The following is a 27,825-nucleotide window of genomic DNA, read 5'->3' as shown; positions in this document are numbered from 1 at the left end:
AGAAGAAGTATTATTTATTAGGAATACATGCTGAAATATTTATGAGTAAAATTATATGATATCTAGGATTTGCTTCAAAATAAGATGAGGAATGGCAAATTGGGGAAAGTGGGTGCAAGTTTAGATGAAATGAAATTGGTCATAAATTGATAACTACTGAAGCTGGATGATAGATACATGGAGGTTCCTTACACTACTTTACTCCTGTATGTTGTTTTAAATTTTCCACAATAAGAGACTGAAAACAAAACTATGAGGCATGGTATTAATTTTAAAAATAAAAACTTAAAAGACTATAGGTCTTACCTAAGCCCAACATTAATTCCTTCAGACCTGAGGAGAGCTTTTTTTCTTATTAAGCCTAGGAAACCTATATATGTTATCAGTCTTGACTTTACACATAGTCTCCGTTTCCAGCTCTTCTGATACCCTCCATCAGAAATAAATTTTCTATTTAAAATCTGTTTATAAATGATTTGAAATTACCCCCTTGACAACCTATAAAAGGCTTTAACACTTAACTAAAGGAAGAATTCTCAAAAAACAACATCAGGCAAATTCAAACAGATAAATTCAAGACACTAGTCAATACAGCTGGAGAAGTTACTTTTATTCTTGCAGTTTTATACTAGGAAGTCAACATTTAATTTAATAAGCCATCATCCACAATTGATTAAAAATGTTTAATCCTTAAATTGTACATCAATATCCTATGACTCCAAATTTTATTTATTACTCTCCTTCAAGTCTGAAGAAAATGATTAATTTGCTAAGTTCCACAGACAGTACAGTCCCACTGACATAACATTTAGTATGATGTCCTACTCGTATTAGAATTAAGGACAGCCAGTATCAAACTGGCCTGAAACCTGATTGTGTTCCTGGTTCAGAATACCTGTAGTAAATTTGTAAATCCACACCAAGACACAACATTAAACTAGGGTGTATATATCTTATAAAAAACTTTTCACAGTAAAAATCAACATTAAAATTTTACCAAATTCCAACATTATGGGTTTTGAATCCAATTAAGCTTTCAAAATGCCTGATTAGCTGTGAATTAATTATAAATAACTTCATGTAGTTTGCCCAGCATTTCAAAATGGTTATGGACTATAACGTTTAAAATGTCAAAGTATGCTATACATATTGCACTTTTCTGCTAGGCTGGGCTAGTATCTTCCATGGCAAGATCCTCAAACTATTGAGTAAAATATACTTTTAAATCAATATAGGTACTTGATTAATTTCCCTGAAATTATCAACATCATTACCAAAATCTTCCAGGATTTTGTAAGATTTGATTCCTTAAATACAGTTTTAAAGTTAAACTTATGGAGGGAAAAAACCCCTCATATATTGACTGTAAATTTTACGTCCTTTTTTGGTCCCTCAACGACCAAAGAGAATTTTAAACAAATTATGCTTCATGTTTCCTGGCTTAATAAAAAGCTACAATTTTTATTATCCAAATTAAGAAATATTATACTAATCAAAAGCTATTAATTTTGAAATGTCTATGTATGTCTGTCTGTAGGTCCCCTTAGAACCTTTCCAAACATTTATAATCAAGAGATTTTAATCAATTATGTACTAGAATCATATTAAAGAAAAACTTATTTTGCAAAAATAAAATCACTTTCCAATATGCTTGACAGAAACAAGCTATTCATTTTCATTTGTGTTCCACTGAAGACATTACTGAAATCTGTCCAATGGTTTATTTCCAAGTGGTCCACTACGGAATTCTTCGGAATGTTTTAAGATTGGCTGTAGCTAGAGTTCTGACTTCCATTTGGACCCTGCTCTCCTTCACTGTTCAAATGGGGAAGAAAGAGATTTTATACCAATTAAAAGATCCATTTTTACACCCTGATAAGCCTACTGACTTTAAAATTCATTATTCTGTGGCACAGCTATACAAAACAAAGACATTCCTCATTATAAGACACGTGAAAAATTAAAATCCAGAAGACTAACATTTGGTTTTATGTTTTTATTCTTATATAACTTTGTGCCCTCACACATAACAAGCATTCTGGAAGTTAGTGTCCATATATACTCAAAAACTTTAAACCAGGGTATGGGATTTCATTGTTATTACAGGTATCACTCAACATAGAGATTACAGCTTCTTCTAAACAAATTTCCTATAAAATTAAATCTTACATATAAAATCCTATTCCTACTATTTATGAAAAACAAGAAGTGTTCTTCAAAAAAAAAAAAAAAAAAACCAAAGCATAATAAAATCATACATAAATATAGCAAACCTTTATAAGTCAGCAAGAAATATGGTAATTTCCTGGAAAATGCTGAATACTTAAAATAAAAATGCTGAATACTTAAAAATAACTAAAACTGAAAATACCAGTAACTTTGGCAATAGGATTATTGCCTTATCTTGTCCACCATCATCTTGCAGCTTCAGGCCCTGCCACTAGTGGAGAATCACTCAGGGAATTTCTGCAAAAAATGCATCCAAAGGTAGCTGTTTGAATGACTGCCTTCAACAGCTCCTTGAATAAAGTATTAACTGTTTCCAAATTGTGACATTAACTTATCAGTAGCAATCCATAAATCTATCTTGTTATATAACAATCATTTTTCTAAAGAAACAATTAAAATGGATGGCATTTCTTTATTTCCCTTCTGACTTTTTCTCCCTGCCCCAAATGAACTGATACACAGTGAGGGCAGAGAACCACTGAACTAAATGAACAGATCTTACTTAAAACACACACACACACACACACACACACACACATACACACCCAATGACAACAAAAAAAAACCCTCTTAGCACAGGTGATTCATTATTAGCAAAAATATATTTTTATGTGCTGTGGATCTTAGGGTCACTTTAAAACCAAAATTCTTTATCTTTACAATATCAGATCATTCACTGAAATTTTTGAAAATTGCTACTGAAATTTATAAAACAGGACAATAGCTGGCAGTGAAAAAAAAAAAAAAAAGATGGCACAGAGTCAAACTGACATGAAACTACTATAGTTCTGAATTCTGCCCTGAATTTCGGATGAACTTGCCTAATTCTATCAGCTTTAAATTTATGGTATATGACCATATGTTGAGAGATACCTGTAATATACCTTCACTGCATTAGGAAAAGTTACTAATCAGATTAGTGTTTTTTTTTAAATGAGACATTTTCAATCAAATCACAAATTTAAATAATAAAACTAACATGGATCATGAAGTTTTGGAAGAAATGTTTTAAAAACTGTAAAACAACATAACCTATGAAAAATATGGTAAGTATGATATATAATTAAATGATATCAATAATTAAAGTCTACAAAGTACCTGTTTGGAGGTGGTTTTGGTTTCGGCATCTTACTAAGAATGGTTGCCATCTCTTTTCTCTCATCGAAATTCTTCCACTGCTCATATAGTTTTAAAATAACCCTGATTATTTCCAAAATCTAAAAGAAAATATTTGAGAAGTTCTCAGTGGCAAAAACAAGCAACATTTATATAAAGAGCACGCATCACTTACTACACAACCCTCAGAAAAGAGTAGTCTCTGTCCTTAAATCCTGATAAATTTGAAAGCAGTATTTTTCACCACAATGCTGTTTAGGATTTTCCTTCTAGCCTCTCATTTTTCAGCATGTGTGCATTTTCCATTCTTATCTATCTCTGCAGTTGATTTCCTTCCATTTGATGATATCTTTTAAACTGAAACATACTAAGAATAAAGGTTCTAATAATGAGGGAATATACCATTATAGAGTACACTCCTCTAGTATAAATTATTTTAAACAACTTAATGGGGGGTAGTGCACAAAAGATGTTTTGATTCTCTGTTAACTACACATACATTAAGGTGTTCAAAAACTGGCAGCTACAAATTTGAAATAACTAGTTTCTAAATTAGCCGTTTTTTCCCACCTGAGTAGAACCTAACCTTAGGATTAATTTTAATGCATCTAACACTTGGGCACAAAAGCTAGAAACACACCAAAAGCCACTTTGCCAGGAGATAGGCTATGTTACAGAAGTTCACAGTAGTATTCAGTGGTTACCAGGGAGCTTTTAAAATAATCCTGGGAATTAGAGGCTACTTTGCAACCAATCAAACCAAAAGTTTAGCATTCTGTTTAATCCTAAACTGAAAAGAGATACATAGCTTAAATAATCAGCATTAACTCTTCCTACCAAATGGAGTCTTGCTCTGTTGCCCAGGCTCGCATGCAGTGGCATGATCTTGGCTTACTGCAACCTCTGCCTCCCAGGTTCAAGCAATTCTGTCTTAGCCTCCAGAGTAGCTGGGAGTACAGGTGCATGCCACCACACCCGGCTAATTTTTGTATTTTTAGTAGAAATGGGGTTTCACCATATTGGTCAGGCTGGTCTTGAACTCCTGACCTCAGGTGATCCGACCACCTAGGCCTCCCAAAGTGCTGGGATTACAGGGATGAACCACCACACCCAGCCCATATTTCTTAATATTTTGTAACCAATAATCTTCTTAGCCTGGTGGACATCATAAGATTTTAGGCTCATGGTAAGTACATATGACATTAATTTTTAAACATTCAAGTTTACATACAACTAACGGAATTTTACAGAATACCTTTTCCATATCCACAGAAAGCTCAGCAAACCATTGCCTGGCATCTTTCTGCTGTACAACACAGGCTACATGTAGGCAAGCTGAAATGAAAAGGAGAGACAACTATCCATGTTTAACTGCAAACACAGAATATGATCTAACAAAGATTTTTCACTAAAAAATTTCCCGTGTATTTTCCAACACTCTTTAAAAAGAATTAAACAGCTACATATGAGAGTTACCATTGACCACCTCAACAATGTAATCCGAGACAGAAAAAATTACTAGAGTAATTACATCAAGTTCTTGACATCTGGTCCTCACTGCGTGCTATTCACGGTGCAGTTGCCTTGAGAGTCAGGCAAGTTAAAGAGGAAAAACATTCAATGAGGAGAATGGAAAAGGGAAGTTATCCCTTGAGTAGTGTACAAAGCAGCAGTTAAACTGCACCCAGAAGTCAGTGCGACAAAACAAAACAAACAAAAATGTCAATTAATACACTAGGTTTTAACAATGTTGACTATGTTTCCACATTTCAGTTAAAAGCAGTGTTGCCTCGCCTTTTTTCTTCCTTTTCATTATTAGCATATGATCAAGTTATGTGAAAGTTGGGCACATCCTTACAGAATTCAGTGTTGTAATCAAATAAAGGTTAGAAAAAAAAAGGTAATATACTGTATATAAAATTAGTTATATATGTTATATACAATATAAACTAACAAAAGAGAACAATCTACATCACAACTTTGCCTAAAACAATTTCTACTGAGCAGCCTGGATATACTGAACCGACCCCAGCTTAAGTTATACTCCTTGGTCTGGTTATCCATATGTCTTTGCTAAGGATGACATTCTAGGCAAATAGCAACTCAAATGTGAACTGACACAATGGTTGCCCTAAGTCAAGCAAAGCTATGAGTAAGGCTTAGGTCAAGAAGGGGTTAAAAAACTAAAGGACTGAAATGATAAAAACAGGAAATTAAAATACAGTGGACAATGCTATTAACATGGGCATGCATAGAGTACACTGGAGATCGAGAAAGCATCCTAAACCCAGACTGAGGTGATGCCGAAAGGGTGGGGGAGGGTCACTGAAGAGGAGATATCTAAGCCAAGTCCTAACAAAAAATGAGAAGGGAATAGTATGTATATCAATTGGGAGATGAATTCGGCTGGCTCCAGGTTTCTCAAACTTGGCACTACTGACATCTTAGGTTGAACAATTCTCTGACACTGTCTTGAATACTACAAGATGCTTGGCAGCATCCCTGGCTTCTACGCACTAGATGCCAGTAGCACCCTACCCTAGTTATGACAACTAAAACCAAACATTGCCAAATGTCCCCTCGGGGCAAAATTATCCCCAGGTGAAACCACTAGCTTCACAACAGTTTGGAGGATAGATAGGCTCTCTGAGGATGGGAGTGCTGTAGGCTAACAAGCCAGTTAGGAGACTGCTGTGGTAACATGGATAGAAATGAGATGACTATGAGATTACAGAAGGAACAATCGAGATGAAGGCACAAAATGTATTGGTAAACAACTACACGTGGGTATTGAGGGAGATGAAAGGGCCTAACTGCTGGGTTTCCAAGTAAGGTATATAACTCGTGCTATTCACCAAGCTGGCAAAGACATTAAAAGGAGGAACATATTTTGGGGCAAAGTGATGAGCTCAGTCCTCATCATGAGGCTGAGGTGCTGCTGGGATGCCAAGTGGAGCTATGTAAAAGGAAGATGGATATAAAGAACTGAAAAGTGGCAAGATCTTGGCTAAATAAAGAAATTTAAATGTTTCAGCACATAAGTGATAGTAGAAGCCATGAATCACATGGAAAGTACCCAAGAAGAAAACTGCAGGGATGGCAAAGATGTCACACATGTTGTTATCCCTTCCTTCCTACCTATAGAGATCCCAGTATTCGTACCCACTAAACCCAGACACCACTTCAAAAATCCTTTCAAATCCAGTCCTTTCAGGGAGCTGCCAGTAATACAGAAGTGTAAGTATAACCTATTTGTCAGCCCTGATGTAAGAAGGCCTGACAACCTATTTGTCAGCCCTGATGTAAGAAGGCCGAACATTTAAGGAATAATTAACAACTGAACAAAGACAAACCAATGGAAAATAAGACGGGAAAATCAAGAGGATGGAGTTATAAAAATCAATAGAAGGGGCTGGGCACGGTGGCTCATGCCTGTAATCCCAGCACTTTAAGAGGCCAAGGAGGGTGGATCACCTGAGGTCAGGAGTTCAAGACCAGCCTGGCCAACATGGTGAAACCCCATCTCTGCTAAAAACACAAAAATTAGCCAGGTATGGTGGTGCATACCTATAATCCTCCTGTAGCTACTCAGGAGGCTGAAGCAGGAGAATCGCTTGAATCCAGGAGGCAGAGTTTGCAGTGAGCTGAGATCACACCACTGCACTCCAGCCTGGGAGACAGAGCGAGACTCCATCTCAAAAAAACAAAAACAAAAACAAAAACAAAAACAAAACAAAACAAAAAAAACAAAAAACAAAAATCAACAGAAGGAAAAGGAACAAAATTAACAAGTGCCCAATATATAACAGGCATTATTTGGTGCTGTACAAGCTATCTCATTTAATTCTTCAAATGGCTCAGTGGAATTACTAGTATTCTCTCCATTTTACAATTAAGGAAACAAACACGGAAAGGTCAGATAATTTTCCCACAATTGTAAAGGAAGTAAAGTTTAAGCCTAGGACTATCTGACTCCACCCATTACAGCACTGCTTTCCACAGACAGTAGAATGAATGTATCTAACTTCTCCTCCAGCCAAGCATTAGGGACCACAGATGCTCCTTTACACAACCTCTGAGTACTTGTTTGGGCTCAAGATATGAAAGGCCCAATTATTTTACATGCTACAACTAATATTAGCTGGCTTAATTCTGAACTTTTCCCTCTAAAAAACAAATATATTCTATTCAGACACTGATTAAAACTATTTTGAATGGTTTCAAAAAAAAAACTTACCAAAAAAAGGGAGTAGGGGAATAATAATCCTGATTTGTGACAGTTGCAGTTCATATTATTGAAAGTTCACATGCAAGGATTAGTCTATTACTTCATGGAACATAAAAACACAAAGTACAATAGGGTGAAATTTAGGATGACCTAAATAGGTTTATAACTAATTTAACTAATAAAGGCACACCATGCTTACATACCTAAAGCTATCATGAAAGGAGGATACAGTAGGCAAAGATCCGTTCTGTAGGTATCATTCACTATCCTCCTATAGAAATGTAAATCATATTATTACTGAAAGCAGAACTACCTCATCTGGTTGTACATTTCCTCCAGAGAGGGCCAGATTTCCCATCTTTGCACACATTTATTTCCTTTTATATTACTGAAGCACAGCTATAAAAGTGAAAACATCAAGGCAAAAGGATGGATACATGAATGTGACAACAAATAAGCACATATCAATGAATAAAATTACAGCTAAATATATTTTAAATTTCAAAATCTCATAACAAATTATAAACACATTTTTCTAATTTTTTAAAAATCAGGAAAATCAAATTAAAAAAACAGAAATTATACAGTAAATTTATATGTATGTTGCATACTACCAAAAAGTATTCTGATTAAAGATAGCTTCAGTCTTAATTTTTATGTTAACAGTCTGTGTTTTGTATAAAATTAAATTTTAATAGGTATATTTATGGAACAGATAATTTAGGATTGTTTTCATTTTGGCATGTACACCACTATAGTTACTAAAATTCAACAAGTGGTATTTTGCTCAACATAAAATATCTTGGGGCAATAGTTTAATGACTTTAAAAATACTGGACTTCATATTTAATTGTCAACCTTCCTATCTAATAACACGTTACACTATTAATAACTTCTGTTCTAATTACCATGCAAGGGGAAGCAACATGTCTTCTTGGCCCATGTCCTGCACATACTGGAGCAAAGGTCTATAAGGATGATACACTATCAAGCAACAATCCTAGAAACAGTTTAAAAAATGTGTATGTATAAAAAACAGATTTATTACAACACAAAAATGTTATCATTACCCAACTGATTTGTAATTGTGTATTTCAAAGTGAATTTCACTAACTCATGCTTGCTTCCCTTTTATTCTCTTAAGCAAGCAGTATGACAGCCCTAAACTCTACTATAATAGTGAAGGCAGTGCTCTCTCTGGAATATACCTTGATAAATCGGTTGGCAGTCAGTCAGCATCCATTCATTCCCTTAGAGACTCAAAGTGTCACATCTGCAACACACTGAAACCTCTTATTAGCCTATAAATCCATAATTCCCAACTGGAGGAGCAGAATTCTGCCAAAGACATAATCTATCTTTAAATAACACTGCACGCACACACAAATTGTGCACATAATTTACGGTGGTTTAATGTCCTGACTTGTCTGTTTGTAATCCTTTCATTATAGTTACTTACTATAAAACAGAAAAATTTTCTCATCCCTAAGTAGGATATACAAATTATTTTACAGGCATCAGAGAGACTCTAGATGCTAATATAAATAGGCTACCATGATTTCACCATCACATATCAGGTGGATGGTTTTAAAATGTACCTCCCTAAAATACTTTCTTTAAATAATTTCCAACTTCATTAAATTTTAAAAATGTTTTAATCGATTAATCACAGAAGATTTACTTACCATTAGTTCTAAAAGATAGAATTCACATTCTAATATCTGTTGAAAACAAAGATTATCAATGAAATTTTAATATGAAACCAAATTAGATAAGTCCATCCACTTAATCTAACATAAATTACAGACATTATAGTAATTATTAAAAATTTTTACTAAGAAGTTTTAAAAATCCAAACAATAAACACAGTTTATATTAAAATAAATATCTGCAATAAAAAATTACTATATTATACATGCAATTATGATTATAAAGATTTTAATCCTTGTAAGGAAAAGCCAGCTTCTCACAATCATTCTTATTACTCACTTTTATTTAAAATATCCTGTAAAACCATCAGATTTTCCAGTATACTTTGTAATACAATTATTTCTACTTAATTAAAAAAATGTAACTTAAACAAATCCCTTGCAAGGTGGAAAAAGGACATACCTATTAAAATGTCAATGAAAACTCACCTTATATTTCATATTGTTCCATTAGTTTTAAATCCCAGCTGAATAGTAGTATCACCTGGGAGCTTTTACACAGTACCAATGTTGGGAGCCCCAAGCCTGAAAATTCTGATTTTGTTGTTCTGGAAAGGATCCAACATCAGTATTATTTACAAGTTCCCAAGGTGATTTAATGAGCAGCCAGGGTTGATAATCACTACTATGAAGTATTTTTTTAAATGGTAAAAGTTATTTAGCTTTAATTTAGAATAATGTCTGTATTTATGTAATATTTGAAACTGCCATTTCTAGGAAACTACTAAATTTAGTCTAATATAATATAGAGCTAGTTTATATAAAGCTTTGATAAGTGTTCTATTTTATACCATATACTTACATGATTCATCCTATAAGGAAATTCCTTTGGAAAGGCATATGAAAATCTAGTTTTTACTGCAGAAGAAAAACCAAAAAACAATTTAAACTGAGAAAATGGGAAATGCATTAACTCAAAATTCCTTTAACAGAGCAGAATATTAGCGGGTAGAGCAAAATTATTTTCAGTAGGAATTCTTGGCAATACTTAGGGACCCAGATTTTTATTTATTTTCAGGGAAGGGTAAAGATTAGGTGGCATGACACCCTACACAGCTTCAATTTTATATTTACTACCTTGAGAAAGGGTTCTGATGTTTAAAAAAGAAAAAGATCAGGAAAAAAAAAATCACTGGCTTTTATATTTCTAAAATCTTTTTAGCTATAGAATGGTATTCTTCTGTTTTCCAGTGATTGAGCTTAGAAGGAACACGGGGTTACATATGTGTTTACAATATATACAATTGGTAAAAAATATACATATAAAATATCGGGAGGATAGTACACCAAAAAAATGTTAACAGTGGTTATCTGTGAGATTTAAGAACTTTTTACTAATCTGCACTTTCTAAACTTTTTACAATGACCAGGTATTTATCAAAATATATATTTTAATAAAAGCATTAATATATGTGCAAAGGTCTCTAGAGTTTTTTTTAAACTCTAGAGTAACACAAAGTTACTCAAAGTAGTAGTAGTAACACACAAAGTGGTACTCTATTAATCTATTACTTTATTGGTTAGTCACTAAATAAAGTACAAATGAAAAAACAATGTTAACCATCAATCCCCCATCTCTTTAAAATGGTGTGAGCATATACATATAAGTACTATTTGAGAAATTGTATTCAAGCCATTATGACACATTTAATTCAACCAAGTATCTATTGACAGGTCCTAAAAAATGTTTGGTGTCAGCTTCCATTTGTACAAAGCCCAAGTGATCTCACTGAAATTAAAAGAAATTCCATTTCTAGCCAGGCACGGTGGCTCATGTCTGTAATCCTAGCACTTTGGGAGGCCAAGGCAGGTGGATCATCTGAGGTCAGGAGTTCGAGACCAGCCTGGCCAACAGGGTGAAACCCCATCTCTACTAAAAATACAAAAATTAGCCAAGTGTAGTGGTGTGCGCCTGTAGTCCCGGCTACTTGGGAGGCTGAGGCAGGAGAATCCCTTGAACCCAGGAGGTGGAGGGTACAGTGAGCTGAGAACACACCACTGCACTTCAGCCTGGGTGACAGAGTGAGACTCCATCTCAAAAAAAAAGAAAGAAAGAAATTCCATTCCTTCTATGCAGTATATTTTCAAAAAGATTTGTTTTGCAAATTAAGTGCCCTACAGCTAATTTAGATGCATAATATCTGCCAGGATTTGAAACCTAGAAAAATTTAAACTTGACATTAGTAAATTTATAATCTTTCCTTTCTGCTCTCCTTTATTTAAATTAAGACGTACCTATTAAGGTTTCTGAGTTTTACAAATCCTTGTGATGTAAAGTATACCAGCAAAACAGGTTTTTATATAATGGTAGACAATCAACAAAGTAAAATTATCTCTGTATATAAAACAAATCTACATCCCCATCCCCTGGACCTGGACACTAACACCTCTATTGAGAATATATTTACCTGATACTGTCACAACATATCTGTTACTCCAAGCTAAAACTGCTCTGCATTTTTTTCTATCTTTTAATCCTTTTCTTCCAACTTGGAGAAAAATACCTCCCACCTCTCTATTGTTTGTCTTACCACTTATACATTTGTTATCATCTATTCAATAGATAACTCCTACTATTTTTTTTCATCTTTAACCTTTCCTCCTTCAGTAAATCTTCCATCACATACTGATATGCTCAAACTTCCCTTGAAAAAAGCAAAACAAACTCTACCCAATTATATTCCTCTGCCTTTTATTTTTGTGGACTCAAAAACTGAGATCATGCACAGTTCTCTTATACCCACCGTTATAGACTTGCCAGCCTCCAGAAGTGTGAGAAATAAATGTCTGTTGTGAAAGCCACCCAGTCTATGGTACTTTCTCATATTAGCCCAATTGGACTAAGACATGCCTTCACCCAGCTTCCCCTACTACTAACATCTTACGTTAGTATGGTGCATTTGTTACAGTTACTGACCCAATATTGAAATGTTATTATTAACTAAACTCTGTACTTTGTTCAGATCTCCTTAGTTTGTACCAATGTCCCTTTTCTATCCTAGGGTCTCATCCAGGATACCACATTACATTTATTTGTCACATTTCCTTAGACTGTTTGGCTGTGACTGTTTTCTAGCCTTTCCTTGTTTTTGATGACTTTGACAGTTTTTAGGAGTACCAGTCAAGTATTTTGTCGAATGCTCCTCTACTGGAATTTGTCTGAAGTTTTTCTCATTAGACTAGAGAACATGGGTTTTTGACAGGAAGACCACAAAGATAAAGTACCATCTTCATCATATCACATCAAGGATACATGATATTAATGTGATTTATCACTGTTGCTACTGACCTTGATCGCCTGGCTAAGGCAGTATTTGTCAGGTTTCCCCACTGTAAAGTTACTTTTCTTCTCCCTTTCCATAGGTACACACTAGCAGGAAGTTAACATATATAGCCAACACCTTACGAGTGCGAGTTATGCTCCCTCTACTTCAGGGCAGAGTAGCTACATATATCATTTGGAATTCTTCAGCATGGAAGACATGTCTCTTCTCCTTCATTTATTTATATCAGTATGGACTCATGGATATTTAGTTTATACTTTAAGTTATTACCCAATGCTATTTTTAAAATTTTGATGGTCAAATTATTTCAGTTTTGGTCAGTGGGCGCTCTCTTAGTTGGCTCCTATATCCTTTTGACATATCCTCATCAATGTAGGTTTTTGTTTTTCTTGTTTGTTTTGAATACTTCTTTATTACTGGCATTATGAGATGGTCCAGGTCCATCTTGTGTATTTCTTGCCCCAGTCCTAGAATCAGCCATTTTCTCCAAGGAGCCCTGGTACCTTTTATTGGAGAATTTTATTAGAAACCGAGACATGGGTACTAGGTGAGCTCACTGCTACTGGGATGTCATTGCTTATAGACTCTTTCAGCTGAGAAAGCCAAGAAATACACACATTAACCCATTTATATATACATATCTATAAGTATTTCTATATGTAACCATCCATATTGTATTAAGGTACATGAGTTCATGCTGTTTCCAGCCCTTTGTTTATCTGTAAATTCCCACTCCAACAATGAGAAACCTGGCTCTCAAACATTTGCTATTGATTTACATAATTGTTTAATTCCCATATACATGTATAATATTATCAGAATTGTTAACTTGTACACCCATGGGTAACAACTTTATCAACTAGAGTACAGTGCTTATGTGTAGTTCCTTTTGCCTTTACGCTTACACTCTAATCATTTCCAAAGCTACTTATGTCAACACCTTTCCCCCAATTCCTTTCACTGAAGTCGTTTCATATATTTGTAATATAGTTAGACTATTCCTTTCTCAGCACCTACTCACTTCTTAATTCCTTGCAATCTGGGTTCTACCTCTACCCCCACATTGTTAATAACACTATGCTCTCTCTCAAAGATCTGTTTTTTTCTTTGATTCACATCTTTTTCTATGCAGCATAAGACATTGTGCAAGTCTTTTATTTTTATTTTTATTTTTATTTTTAGAGACAGAGTCTTACTCCGTTGCCCAGGCTGGAGTGCAGTGGCATAATCATAGCTTACGGCAACCTTGAACTCCTGGGCTCAGGCAACCCTCCCACTTCAGCCTAGTTGAGTAGACAGGACTACAGGTGAGTAGCTAGGACCACAGGTGTGTGCCACCATGCCCAGTTAGTTTTTCTTTAATTTTTTGCAGAGTTGGAATCTTGCTATGTTGTCTAGGCTGGTCTTGAACTCCTGTTCTAAAGCAATCCTCTTGCTCCAGCCTCCCAAAGTGTTCAGATTATAGGCAGGAACCACCATGCCTGGCCTGTGCAACTCTTAAACGTTATCAAATTCCAAATTTCTACTGCTGGCCTCACATTTTTAAGAGGATGTTCTACTGACATATTTATGGTTATAATGTCAAAGATTAAATTTAATTCTTTTAAGAACTCACTTATTCTCTTTTTCGGTACCACCTACAGCTCCCCAGTCCCCAGGCAAAAAAACCTCAAAACACATTTCTGACTCTTCTTAAATCCCTTCCTTTTACAAGTCCTGCTGACTCTATTGCTCAAATCTGGCTCATTTGTTCTTCTTGCTGGCTGCTAATATTAGTTTAAGCCTTCATTAGTGTTCACTGGGATGACTTCAGCAACTTAAAAATTATTTTTTCCACTTTAAACTTGTTAGGTTTTATTTCTCACAGCACCCTGTGGTAAGTGACAGCACTCAATACAGTTTGCAGTTTCACTGTATTTCAGAAGGTTTTTGTTTATAAATTGTATTAAGATACACAAAACTTTTGCAAAACTGAAACTCTGTACCCATTAAACAATCACTCCCTATACCACCCTTCCTCCAGTCCTATCATTCTACTTTCTATCTCTATTAATTTGACTACTCTTAAGTATTCCACGTAAGTGTAATCACACAATATGTCTTTTTGTTACTGGCTTATTTAACTTACCATAATGTCTGCAAGGTTCATCCATGTTGTGGGATGTAAATAACTTCAAAATTTGTCTAACTCTACCTGCCCTCTCCTCCAATTCATCTTACATAATTCTGTCAGATTTACCTTCCTAATGTACAATGCTAGCATTACCCTCGTGTAAAAATAAATAAAACTGGCCAGGCACAGTGGCTCACGCCTGTAATCTCAGCACTTTGGGAGGCCTGAGGTAAGGAGTTTAAGACCAGCCTGGCCAAAATGGTGAAACCCTATTTCTACTAAAAATACAAAAATTAGCCCGGCGTGGTGGCACACACCTGTAATCCCAGCTGCTAGGGAAGATAAGGCAAGAGAATCGTTTGAACCTGGGAGGCAGAGGTTGCAGTGAGCCAAGATTGTGCCACTGTACTCCAGACTGAGTGGCTGAGCGAGACTCCGTCTCAAATAGCTAACTAACTTTCATTACTGTCAATAGAACAAAGTGCAGATTCCTTCATTTAGCATTGAAGGCCTTCTATTAGCTGATATTAGTCAGGTAAGGATTTTTCCCCACTATTTCCTTACTCAACATACAGTTAATCTAACTCATGAGCTTTCCCTATTTGACTAAACTATTCAATGTTCTTAGACTGTCTATCTTCTGCATTTCCCCAGTTCAACTTTCTTCACCAAATTCTACTTAATCCTTTCTGGATTCATGAAGCAACCTTTTCCCACCCAAAACATTCACAGCATTCTCTCTAACTCTCTTATACTATTTATTTCCTTCTGTATTAATATTTTTATGTGTCTGTCTTATTTTTTTTGTCCTTAAATTCCTTGTATTGTATCTTGGTACCAATGCCACTGCACTGGTACAGTGTTTTCCAGTGATAATGATGTTGTTGTCATTGAAGATGATGATGATAATGATAGCCCCTAAAGTTTACTGAGTATTGTGGACCAATATATGTCCCCCTCCAAAATTCATACATTGAAGCCCTAACTCCTAGTACCTCAGAATGTGACTGTATTTGGAGAGAGGGCCTTTAAAGGGGTAAGATTAAATGAGGACAGGCTGGACGCAGTGGCTCACACCTGTAATCCCAGCACTTTGGGAGGCTGAGGCTAGTGGATCACAGCGTCAGGAGCTCAAGACTAGTCTGGCCAACATGGTGAAACCCATCTCTACTAAAAAATACAAAAATGAGCTGGGCATGGTGGCACATGCCTGTAGTCCCAGCTACTCAGGAGGCTGAGGCAGGAGAGTCACTTGAACCCGGGAGGCGGAAGTTGAAGTGAGCCAAGATGGCAACACTGTACTCCAGCCTGGGCAACAGAGCGAGGCTCCGTCTCAAAAAGAAAAGAAAAAAAAAAAGATTAAATGAGGACATAAGAGTGGCGCTTAATTCTGTAAGACTACTGTCCTCACATGAAGAAGATGGCAAACCAGGAGTGTGTGTGCTCCGAGAAAGATACATGTGAGAATAACCAGACACCTTGATCTTGGATTTCCATGCTCTAAAACTGTGAGAAAATACACTTCTGTTGTTTAAGCCACCTATTCTGTGGCATTTTGTTACAGCAGCCTCAGCAAAGTAACATACTAGGCAAGGCACTGTTCTAAAAGCTTTATAAATATTAACTCATTTGGTCCTCATAACAACCCAACAACACAGGAATGGGTTTGCACATAGATATTAATATCCACCCATAAGAATGACATAATAGTCATTAGAAAACAATATAATAAAATTAGGAAACATAATTTTTTGTTTACTCTTATAAGATAAAAAGCCACCAAGTTGATGTTTTTGGATTGATTATTACTATCCATTTTAACATTAAAAGTATTACTTTATAACTTTTTAAAAAAAAACCTTTTTTAGCTCGATTTTTTGCCAAATACACTAGACACAAAGGTATCCTCAGGAAATTTAATAAAGCCAACCAATCTGTCATATGTCTCATAAACTAAAAAAAAAAAAAAAAAAAAAAAAAAAAAAAAAAAATCTATGTAATCTGGAGCTTTCTTTAGAATTACATCCTTAAAGCAGATATATTTTTGCACTTACATACAGAAGTAGCAGCAGCAATCAATCTTGTATTTGAAACTACTCCAAATTCCTAAAGAAAGAAAAGCAGGTACATGTTAACCCAATGAATCTAAGGGTATCTGAACTCTATTCAAAACAGGATTTCCTTGCTCCCCTGTTTACACTCTGTTCACCTTCTACCCACTTGACGCGTGAAGTACTTAAACCCCTAAATGTACAGGTTGATTACCGCTTATCTGACATTGCTTAGGATCAGAAATTTTTCTGATTTAGGAATATTTTGCATTACACTGGTTGAGCATCCCTAATCTAAAAATCTGAAATCCAAAATGTTCCAATGAGCATTCCTTTGAATGTCATGTTGGCGCTCAAAAAGTTTTAAATTTTGGAGCATTTAGGATTTTCAGATTAGGGATAATCTGCCTGTATTACCTTTCCCCCAAATTGCTACAACTTAAGACAAATTTTAAAGTAATTTTGTAATTTAATAACAATAAAAAGTACCAAATTAGAAACCAAGTCTTAAGATTACAGTGTCAGTTTTAGGACTTAGTTTCCAAGAAGATTATTTACATTCTATACTTAATTGCAAGAATACTAAGTATGTTTCCTATTCAATTCAACCTATACTAACAGATACTTCATGCCATTTTATGATAAAACAGTCGAATCTGTGAATAAGATAAACCTTAATTAATAGAATTCTAAAGTCAGTTCCCGTTTCCTCTTTCAAATGAATAACCACCATTGTGAAAATACTAAAACTTACTGTGATCCACCTTATATATACTATTTCATCTATTGCCTAAGATTCCTAAAGCCTTCACTTCATTTTAAAATAAAAATATCAAGAGTTGGTTTCTTATCCAACAAAAGGAGCTAAACTAAAAATCTATTTAAATACCTTCAGCCTACATCTTTATCCTGTGTAGGGGAAATGTATGTGTAGTAACATATCTGTTTTACATTTAAACCTCCAACTACAGTAACTGAAAAGAAAAAGTAAAAGCCTGAGACATGTTCTTAAATGAGATTTCTATACAATTTCCATAAAACTAGAGAAAATACAGAAAGATTTGGTCACAGAGACTAAAAAAAAAAAAAAAAAAAAAAAAAAAAAAAAAAAAAAAATGCTACCACCAAATCTGAAAGACTACATTCTCTTTCTCAGGAATAATTTTTTTTTTTTCAGATGGAATCTTGCTCTGTTGCCCAGGCTGGAGTATAGTGGCACAGTCTTGGCTCACTGCAACCTCCACCTCCTGGGTTCAAGCAATTCTCGTGCTTCAGCCTCCCTAGTAGCTGGGATTACGGGCATCTGCCACCACATCCGGCTAATTTTTGTATTTTTAGTAAAGACGGGGTTTTGCCATGTTGGTTAGGCTGGTCTCAAACTCCTGACCTCAGGTGATCCACCCGCCTCAGCCTCCCAAAGTGCTGGGATTACAGGTATGAGCCACTACACCCAGCCTAGGAATAATTCTTTATCCAAAACTCAAAGGGAAAACTTTCATTTGGTAAATCACATCACAGAGTTCTACTCAGTAAATCAAATAACAATATTTAACAAATAAGATAGATTAAAATCCTCAAATTAATCTACAAGATTAAATGTTTATAAAGATTTTTTGTCTTGGTCCTCCATACTGCCTGTGCTTAAGAGACTTTAAATTATTACATAGTAATATTTAAATAAAATCAAATATTACGTATTAGAATTATTAGAATCAGAAAACTCAATCCATAAGGACCTTTAATAAACACTTTCTTTTCCATTAAAGAACTTAACAAAAACAAAGCTGATTCTACCATTCACAATTAGAAAACATAAACTTCTAGAAAGCTTGTCTTAATATTATTTCTAACAGAGTCAATTGTCATTATTTAGGTAATAGTTGGGAAAGATGTCATGGATATTCTTAAATCATGGCTAAAACAAAACTAAATCAAAGTAGGTACCAAAAGGAATATAAACTTACTAGGTAAAAATCACATTCAGTATTCAAGAATACAACTCTAAGAATACAACTCTAAGACATTATCCAAAAATAGAAACATAATGCAAAGATTTCACACCACCAAAGACTACATTAATTATTTATGAAAAACAGCCAATATCTGCTATTATTTTCTGGACTTTAGCTGAGCTCTTTTGAAAATACTACAAAAGTAAAAAAATTGAACAGAAATTCAGTCTCTGCTGCAAGTTCCTATCTATCTTCTCTCCCTCACCTAATTTCTCTACGCTCACAACCTCAACTTTTACTTGTTAGAATCTATATAGCTATAGCTTCCCCTAATCCTTGCCTTCCTTCTGGCTTGGTAGGCAGCCAATCATCAGGATGATGGGAGGGAAGACAGGAGAAGATAAGCATATGGGTGAGAAGCATAAGGGACATTCTCAGGTTATGGTAGGCAAGCTGTGGTACTTACTGAATACTACTCAGTGCCAAACAATAAATGTCTCAAAGGCAGCAGAGGAAAGTAGTTAAGCACACAGGATTGCTAAGGAGACTCCCATGGTTCAAACATGGGCTCTGACACTTACTAGGCATATAATCTTAAGCAAGTTCTTCAACTCTCTCTGTCTCAGTTTCCTCATTTATAAAATGGGAATACTACCACTATGCATTCCAGTTTGTTACGAAGATTAAGTCAGTTGGTACACAGTAAGTGCTGTATGTGTCTGTTAAGTGAATATATAAGGATATGTATATATTTCTTTGATTTTGTACAATTTTAGTATTTTGCATACATTACCATTTATTAATTTGACATAGGCAATGTGAAAACTGGGGCAGATTAACCAACATACATTGACTATACTTTGATGAAGAACAGAAAATTGTTTTATACCTCTACTTTGGATGCCAAAAACACACATGTAGGAGCCATTAATACAGGATCTATACTTTTCAGAGAATACCTAAAATATGATAAAACAAAGTTAAATATCATTCACATAGAAAACACACTGGGAAAAAATCAACATAACTCTATGGCAGACACATGATTCATTTACACTGTGCTAAGGTTCATCAATATTAGATAAGAGTTCAAATAAATAAAATAAAATAAAATAAAAATAATCCTACCTGGCATAGAATCTCTTGAAATATACCGTAGCAGTGGCAATAACTTGTTGTCTTAATTTAAGATGTTCACCTAATGCTTGGATAACTAAAAGGTAAATAATGAAATTTTAAATGTATCTTCTGGTATCATTATAATATTAACATTGAACAGTAACTTCCAATTGGTTAAATCATAATTATGTTTATTTTTAACAAATGAAAAAACCTACATATGCTCTATGTGAGTCACAGTGGTCTAACACTAGGATTTGCAAATGTGTTAAGAAATATATAGGTATGCATAAACAATAACAAAACAACAACAAAACAGAAATTGCCCCACAGCAAAAAACTATTCATCCATTAAGGAAGTTGAGTAAGTATTTCCCCTCTATCGTCTAAATATTTTAAATGCTTTTCATATTATGTTTAAAATAAATATAAAAAGAAAATATTAGACACCTGTGAAACTTGTTAATAGCACCACTTTTTTGTTGTTTTGAAACAGAGTCTCATTCTGTCGCCCAGGCTGGAATGCAGTAGTGCGATCTTGGCTCACTACAATCTCCACCTCCCAGGTTCAAGTGATTCTCTTGTGTACCACGTCCAGCTAATTTTTGTATTTTTAGTAGAGTGGGGATTTCACCATGTTAGCCAGGCTCATCTCAAACTCCTGGCCTCAAGTGATCCGCCCACCTCTGCCTCCCAAAGTGCTAAGATTACCACACTTAGCTTTATACGGCTCACAAAAAAAAAAAAAAAAAAAAAAAAAAAAAAAATTCATAATGAATCCTCAAAAAAAACCAGAGATAAGTTTACAAAATAGTTAACTGAAAGTTAAAAAAATTATGTGACAAACCTACTACATGTCAGAGTAAAGATATATCCCTAAATCTTCTTCCCTTCAAAGCAAAGTTCTAAGAGAAATGACCACTACAGGATGCCAATCCAAAGAATCATTTATCCTCAAAGTACTTTGCTTTAACCAACCTTGAACTGGGTCTAATAACTATTACAAAGCCTTAGGGAGATTAGGTAACACTTCTAAATTGTCTTAAGTGCCTGTAATATGTAAAATTCACACAAAAAACTTTATTTGGATCACTAAAAAGAAACAGAAATGAATACGTTGTAAAAAGAACACCTATATAAATAAAAATGTTAGGTATGCACTAAAACAGTTTACAAATTACCACACAAAAACATTTTAATTCAGAGGTAACCAACTATACAATCTCAAACAATTTTTTAAAAAGTTTACCATTTGTAAAAAATATTTGTAACTTCCAATATTCTTCCTCTGAGAGAAACTTTAAATCCTTTTGGCGCTCCTTCAACAGATCTTGTTTATCCAAAATCCATTGCAAACTAGAAAAGACATGTTACAGAAAATCAACAAGCAAGGTCAGGGAAAACACTCTAAGATTGAACACATTGTTCACATTCTGAGAAGTACAAAGAGCAAAAAGTAACCTTAAAGACAATTATTTCTCACATTTCTTGAAATGTGACTAATAAGAATTATCTCACTAATAAATGTAAATATGTCCTGAAAAAAATTCTGCTCTAATCTTTTCCTTCTTCCTCCTTAGTCTGTTACCAGCTTGTATTTCACTGATTCTGACTCTGGTATCAAGATATGTCTTACAATCTGTGATGCCTTCGTGTTTTAATTGGCAGTATGTTTATTCTTTCTTAGTGATATAACGGTGGAATTATTTGGCACCAATTGATGATGGCTTAGATTTGAGGAAGTATATAGTTTTTCAGCTGTTCATGTGTAACTATGGCATTTAATTTCCTTACTTCACAAATCTAATTATATTAAAAACTGCCTCAGAATGTGTTACACTGATAGCCTCCTCCTCTTGCCTAGTCAAGTGTGCTATTTTTAACCAGAGATATGAAACTGACATGACTCAAAGAAAAAACGATCTTGAACCTGTGTTTGTCATTCAATATGTATCCCAAGTCTTATGTCAATTAACTTGTTGTTCAGCATTCTTTCATACAGCTTTATGGATGGATCATTATTTAGCCAATCTCTACTGATGGAAATACAGGTTATCATTTTTCACCCATATTTTCTAATACCCTTAAGGGCTTTTTTCCTTCAATTTATGATCCATCTGGAATTTATTTTGGTACGAAGTAGGGATCCAGCTAAAATTTTGTCAAATGCTTATCCAAATGCGCTGAGGTACTTCCTGATTTATAATTCTATCATTATACTTGGATCTTCTTTATAATTTCCTATTTTTTCTTGTTCATATGCTGTGCTATTTTAAAACACAGAAAAGTAATTAATAGCTGGTATAAAAAAATACTGCCTTGCTACTATTTCCTGAATGACATTCTTCTTAATGAATATCTTTGTAATTCTCCTTGCCATATTTGATTAATAATATATTTGAAATAACTTCCCAGAAGTAGGATTAGTGTTGCCGGTAATTTATTGATACACATTGTCAGTTTACCCTCCGAAAACATTATACCAATTTCCATTTGTATTAACAGTTCATGAGTGAATCTTACAATATTTAATCCTGGCTGGGCACGGTGGCTCATGCCCGTAATTCCAGCACTCTGGGAGGCCGAGGTGGGCCGATCACCTGAGGTCAGGAGTTTGAGACCAGCCTGACCAATATGGTGAAACTCGGTCTCTACTAACATTACAAAAATTAGCTGGACGTGGTGGCGTGTGCCTGCAGTCCCAGCTACTTGGGAGGCTGAGACAGGAGAATTGCTTGAACCCGGGAGGTGGAAGCTGCAGTGAGTTGAGATCATACCATTGCACTCCAGCCTGGTGGACAGAGTGAGACTCTGTCTCAAAAAAAAAAACAAAAAACAAAAAACAAAAAATTAATCCTATGGGTTACTGTCACTTTTAAATATTTTGCAACTTAAAGGCAAAGTAGTATGTCACTGTTTCTTTTCTCTGTAGTTTACTTTTGAGGTTAAACATCTTTCTTGTCTTTATTGGTCATATATAGTTCTTTTGTACAATGTTAATTCTAATATGACCATTTTTCTAATGGTATTACCGGTTTTTTTAATGATTAAGAGATTCTTCTCATCTAAAATTTGTACAGTATGAATAATCACTTGTTTGACAAATAAGTGCAAAATTTCTCCCAAGTTTAAATATCTCTCAGTATTTAATTATTTGTAATACAGAAATCTGAATCACTTACTTAAATCTACCTTTTACTTTCATGTTTGTCAGGCATAGCAAGGTCTTTCCTGATTCAAAATGATAAAAAACAATTCACCCATATTTTCTAATACCCTTAAGGGCTTTTTTCCTTCAATTTATGATCCATCTGGAATTTATTTTGGTACAAAGTATAAAGTTGGGATCCAGCTAAATATTTTGTCAAATGCTTATCCAAATGCACTAAGGTATCTCCTGATTTATAATTCTATCATTATACTTGGATTTCTTTATAATTTCCTATTTTTTTCTTGTTCATATGCTGTGCTATTTTAAAACACAGAAAATTAAGTAATGAATATCTGGTATGAAAAATACTTCCTTGCTACTATTCTCCTGAAAATTTCTGACATTCTATCACAATTATTATTCTAAGACCCACACTTAAGAAGCATTATATCAAGTCCTAAAAAAGAATATCCATTCAAATTTTGTGATTGCATTACATTTAAAGATCAATATAGGGAGAAATGACATCTTACCAAGAATTCAAACTTTATTAAAATCTGTATGTGCCACTATGGACTTTTAAAGTTTTCTTCCTACAGGTTCTGTATATTTCTTTATATTTTTCCCTCTGTATTTTATATTTTCTGTTGCTAATGTAAATTATATTTCCCTATCCATTTTTAAAAAGCTTTTATTTTTGTATTTTATAACTGGTCACCTTATTAAACCTTTATTATTTCTAATAACTTCTCAATTAACTGAGTTTTCTCATTAATTTTATTTCCACATATTGATAATTTTGTCATTGTTTTGTCATTCTTTCTGTATCTCCTTTGTATCAATTGTATTCACTAGTATATTGGTAAAATCTTAAATAGGCACCCTAATTATCTCAATGTTTCACCACTGCTGATGCTTTGATATGTTTTTCATGTTAAGGAAGCATCCTGTTTCTGTTTTAGTAAGAGCTTTAGTCAAGGATAAATGTTGAATTGCATTAGTTTTTTAATACCTTTACTGCTTCATTGACTATATTTCTATAATATAGAAATCCATATATTTCTATATCTATTTCGATAATAAAATCTATATTCTATTCATATCTATATTTCTATAATAAAATCCACTGTCATGTTTTATACTTTCAATGTAAAATGTATTTGGTAATAATTGATTTACAATGTTTGCATCAGTATTCAAAAGTGAGACTGTTTTTAGTGTTCCCTTTGCTAGATTTTTCTGTGTTATCATGGCTTTGTAAAGAGAAAGCTTTTCTTCTTTCTGTATGAAATGGAACAATTTCAAAAGGAGATTCTCTTGAAAGATGGAAAGTATTTACCCATGAAATAAGGCATAGCTCTTGGGTAATATTCTTAACTTGCTTTGGCTTTCAAATTTAAAACCCTGGAGATAACCCAAAAGTACCCCTGGGTTTACTTTTCTCATTCCTAATTTTGTATTTTTGTATCATTCCTTTTTCCCCTGATTTAACTAGCAGTAGTTTGGTCTACTGTTTTTGTTTAAGAATGATCTTTTATAATTTTTTTTCTTTTAATATATTAGCATCAGTGTTATCTATTTTAAGATCTTCTTCCTGTTTCTTTAGGCTTATTTCATGTTTCCTTCTTAATATTATTAAATAGAATATTTCTATTATCTCTCAATTATTCAGGATATTGATTTTGTAATACATTCAAGCTTTGGTTACATTCCATATATGGTAATATTTATGATGTTATTTTATAGATATTAAGTAACTGTATTTTCAGTTTCCTTTTTCACACAATAAAGTATCCACAGTTAGTTTTGTAGTTTTTATTTTTGTTACTCCTTCATTAATGCATTCAATCAACCCAGCAAATACTTAGTCCCCTTCTAGTTCATTCTGGTCACAGACTGTGTTTTGTTCTACTTCAACTACATTGTGGTTTGCTAATTAATTTCATCCCCACAGAGTCATTTTATGTTTTTAAAAAGATAAATTTCATAAATTTCACAAACATTTTATGAGTTTTCCTCACAGAGCTTTGTATGCAGGATAAACTAAAAAAATTTATAAATACTGCATTTCATCAAATTTAAGATTACATCTAGGATTCATCATTATTTCATATGCTATGAAAGAAACTGCCATGCTCATTTCAAAGATGTTAAAGTGTGAAAATATGCATCTTAGAAGCATGAAATATAGCATATTTAATGTCAACTGCCCTCTTTCACCAAATTCAGCTAAAACAATGGCCTCTCATAATCTTTTTGTTTGTTTTTCCAGAATTGTCTTGTCTTCCATACTTGTTACCTTTTCCAGATGAGAAACTCCATGACTGCTCAAGGGATCTGAGCAAGGCAAAGTGATCCCTTCTTTTGGGAGTATTTGAATTGGGAGAAAAGAATAGTTTCAAAGAAGTACACTTAACTTTGTAATAATTTTATATTTGAAAAGTGAAAAAATGTTTTTATAATGCTATGAATAAATGAAAGCATAATGAGAACACCATTGAAAAAAGGTAGGTGCTTTTTTTTAAGTTGAAAAACTGACAAATCAACAGTCAGCTACTTGTCAATTCTCTCAGCTTCTTTCAAAGTTTATCAGAATATCTCTTCTCCACTACCTAAATTTTTTTTTCAGGAGCTCTAACTCCAATACCTAAACTTTCGATACTTTAATTTTGCCCAAACAATATTTCAGTGTGTGAAAACAATGCAACATATATATATACACACACACATATATATACACACACATACACACACATATGATCAGTTGTAAAGCCTCTTTAACATGTCATCTCCACAGAATCACTTTATAGCAAGAGGAAAACCTGCTTTTCCTTAAATAGGTTACCGAGTTCATTGTTTCCTTTTTCTCCTTGCAAAGGGCTAAAAAATGTACATCAGGAACAGATCCTATTCACAGAATCGAAATTTAAATTACTTACTAACGCTTTCTTAGCATAAAAAATTATACTAAGATACCTTCTTTGTCAAGTTCTGTTCATCTTTCAACTATACAGTGGAAAGCCTACTCAATGTTCAATTAACCCCATCACGCACCTTCCTGCCTGCTTAAACAAATGTATTTAGGGATAAATGTTTTCAATATTATTCTAGCTCTCACATAGTCACTGACAGAAACAAAAACTTATTCATGAAAAAGGTTAAATAGGTAAACAAAATCACTGGGAAAATACGCCTTTAAAACAAAATATAAGGCACAGGCTAATGAAATGGATACATTTAGAGGGCACCTGCCTTATACCTTATCAATATAAAACTCCATCCAGACATAAAGTACTGGCAAGAAGAGGTTAGTAGGCAGAAACAAGCCAGACTCCCTCCTCTCCTCAGAATATTAAATCCACTCAAGATACACAGTGAATGACAAAAGACCAGGACGCCGATCACCCGAAGAAATCCCAGGCAAAAGCACGCCACAACTGTCCTGAACAGGTGGCCTCACAGTCTTGAGCTGAGTCACACTTCCCGTACCTGTGCCCACTCTATCCGACCCCCTGCGGCCTAGTTAAACCAAAAATCCGAAATTAAACTCCGAAACGTTCCTTCCTGGGAGACTAAACTCTCTCTCACCCCTCCCCCTCACAGATCCTTCCCTCCCCGAAACGGGCTGGGGGCGGGGAGGGGAGTCGCCTCAGAAAAGCGCATCTTGCTTCTGGCCGCTGCCGTCTCCCGTGAGGACCCCGGCACTCGGAACTGAGCCGGGATCCAGGCCCAGGGGAGTCGGAGGCCCAGTCCTCACAGCCCCCCAATAACCGGCCCCAGGTGAGAAGACGGAAGATCACTTACTAGTGGGAGCTCTGCCAAAAGTTCCCTGCCATGGAACACAGCTTGCCCTGATAAAAAAGCACCAGCCGGCGGAGCGGCCCGCGGAGCGACCATAGACCCAGCCCGTCCGGTAACCGCGCTCCTCGATCAAATCAGCTCGGCTCGACTCCGCTCCGCGGCGGCGACGGCGAAAGGAAGAGGATGGCCCCCTAGTCTCCTTCACGCCGGCCGACAACACTCAACTGTGCAAACCCGTTCCTATCGACAAAAGTTCCGGCCCGCGGTAGCGGAGGGAGCCGGCAAGGAGGTGCCGACCTGTGGGGGCGCTGAGATAGAAGAGAACTAGTGCTCACGAGAGCTCACGGCGGTTGGAAGACTCTCGCGAGAGCGTCTTGCCGGTTCTGGCCGGGGGCCCAGGGCGTTGGGTCTTCTGTCCTCAGCACTGGAGTTGCTGAGTGGGGGTCTAACCTGGGCGAAGTGGCTGAGTTCCGGGGTTCTATTATTACCTCTTCCAGGACTTCAAAAACAGAACAATGGCATTGTAATAAAATATAAGATTTTGTGACTTATTTTACTTGTGATTGGAAAGAGAAATAAATGAAGATGACTTTGTTCTCACGGATCAAGTTTTTTTTTTGTTTTTTTTTTGTTTTTGTTTTTTTACTTTATTTATTTATTTATAGACGGAGCCTTGCTCTGTCGTCCAGGCTGGAGTGCAGTGGCGCGATCTCGGCTCACTGCAAGCTCCGCCTCCAGGAGTTCGAGCGATTCTCCTGCCTCAGCCTCCCTCCCGAGTAGCTGGGACTACAGGCGCGCACCACCACGCCCGGCTAATTTTTGTATTTTTAGTAGAGATAGGGTTTCACGATGTTGGCCAGGATAGTCTCAAACTCCTGACCTCGTCATCCGCCCGCCTCGACCTCCCAAAGTGCTGGGATTACATGCGTGAGCTACCGCGCACGGCCTATTTTTTACTTTTGAGACAGAGTCTGGGTCTGTCACCCAGGATGGAATGCAGTGGCACAATCTCGGCTCACAGCAACCTCTGCCTTTCGAGTTCAAGTGATTCTGCTGCCTCAGCCTCCCAGAT

At 35.2% G+C, this 27,825-nt stretch overlaps 2 protein-coding genes across 3 annotated transcripts in view; one reads left to right on the top strand and one right to left on the bottom strand.

Moving 5' to 3' along the window:
* Positions 1-25,274, top strand: part of TSTD3 (thiosulfate sulfurtransferase like domain containing 3) — a 46,259-nt gene extending 20,985 nt beyond the window's left edge. Inside the window, exon 3 of the mRNA XM_030928709.1 lies at positions 25,225-25,274. Within this exon, the coding sequence (XP_030784569.1) occupies positions 25,225-25,264 (40 nt within the window). The 3' untranslated portion in view covers positions 25,265-25,274. The remainder of the gene's footprint in view (positions 1-25,224) is intronic.
* On the bottom strand, positions 590-27,096 carry CCNC (cyclin C). 2 transcript variants are annotated; one of them, XM_030928708.1, is made up of 13 exons: positions 26,757-27,096; positions 21,051-21,157; positions 19,811-19,895; positions 19,572-19,641; positions 16,734-16,785; positions 10,085-10,140; positions 9,259-9,294; positions 8,482-8,573; positions 7,777-7,844; positions 4,601-4,680; positions 3,328-3,446; positions 2,372-2,466; positions 590-1,815 (listed from the first exon to the last, which is right to left on the bottom strand). In XM_030928708.1, exons 1-12 carry the CDS (start codon positions 26,786-26,788, stop codon positions 2,415-2,417), a joined length of 849 nt encoding a protein of 282 aa, XP_030784568.1. In that variant the 5' UTR covers positions 26,789-27,096; the 3' UTR covers positions 590-1,815; positions 2,372-2,414. The 2 variants fall into 2 exon arrangements, with proteins under 2 accessions (XP_030784568.1, XP_010365990.1); XM_010367688.1 differs by lacking the exon at positions 2,372-2,466.
* Positions 27,097-27,825: the final 729 nt, after the last annotated feature.

Source organism: Rhinopithecus roxellana, chromosome 4, assembly GCF_007565055.1.
Source record: "Rhinopithecus roxellana isolate Shanxi Qingling chromosome 4, ASM756505v1, whole genome shotgun sequence".
In the NCBI taxonomy this organism is placed as follows: domain Eukaryota; kingdom Metazoa; phylum Chordata; class Mammalia; order Primates; family Cercopithecidae; genus Rhinopithecus; species Rhinopithecus roxellana.
Note: the sequence above shows the minus strand (reverse complement) of the source record. Positions and strands in the feature narration are given on the sequence as shown.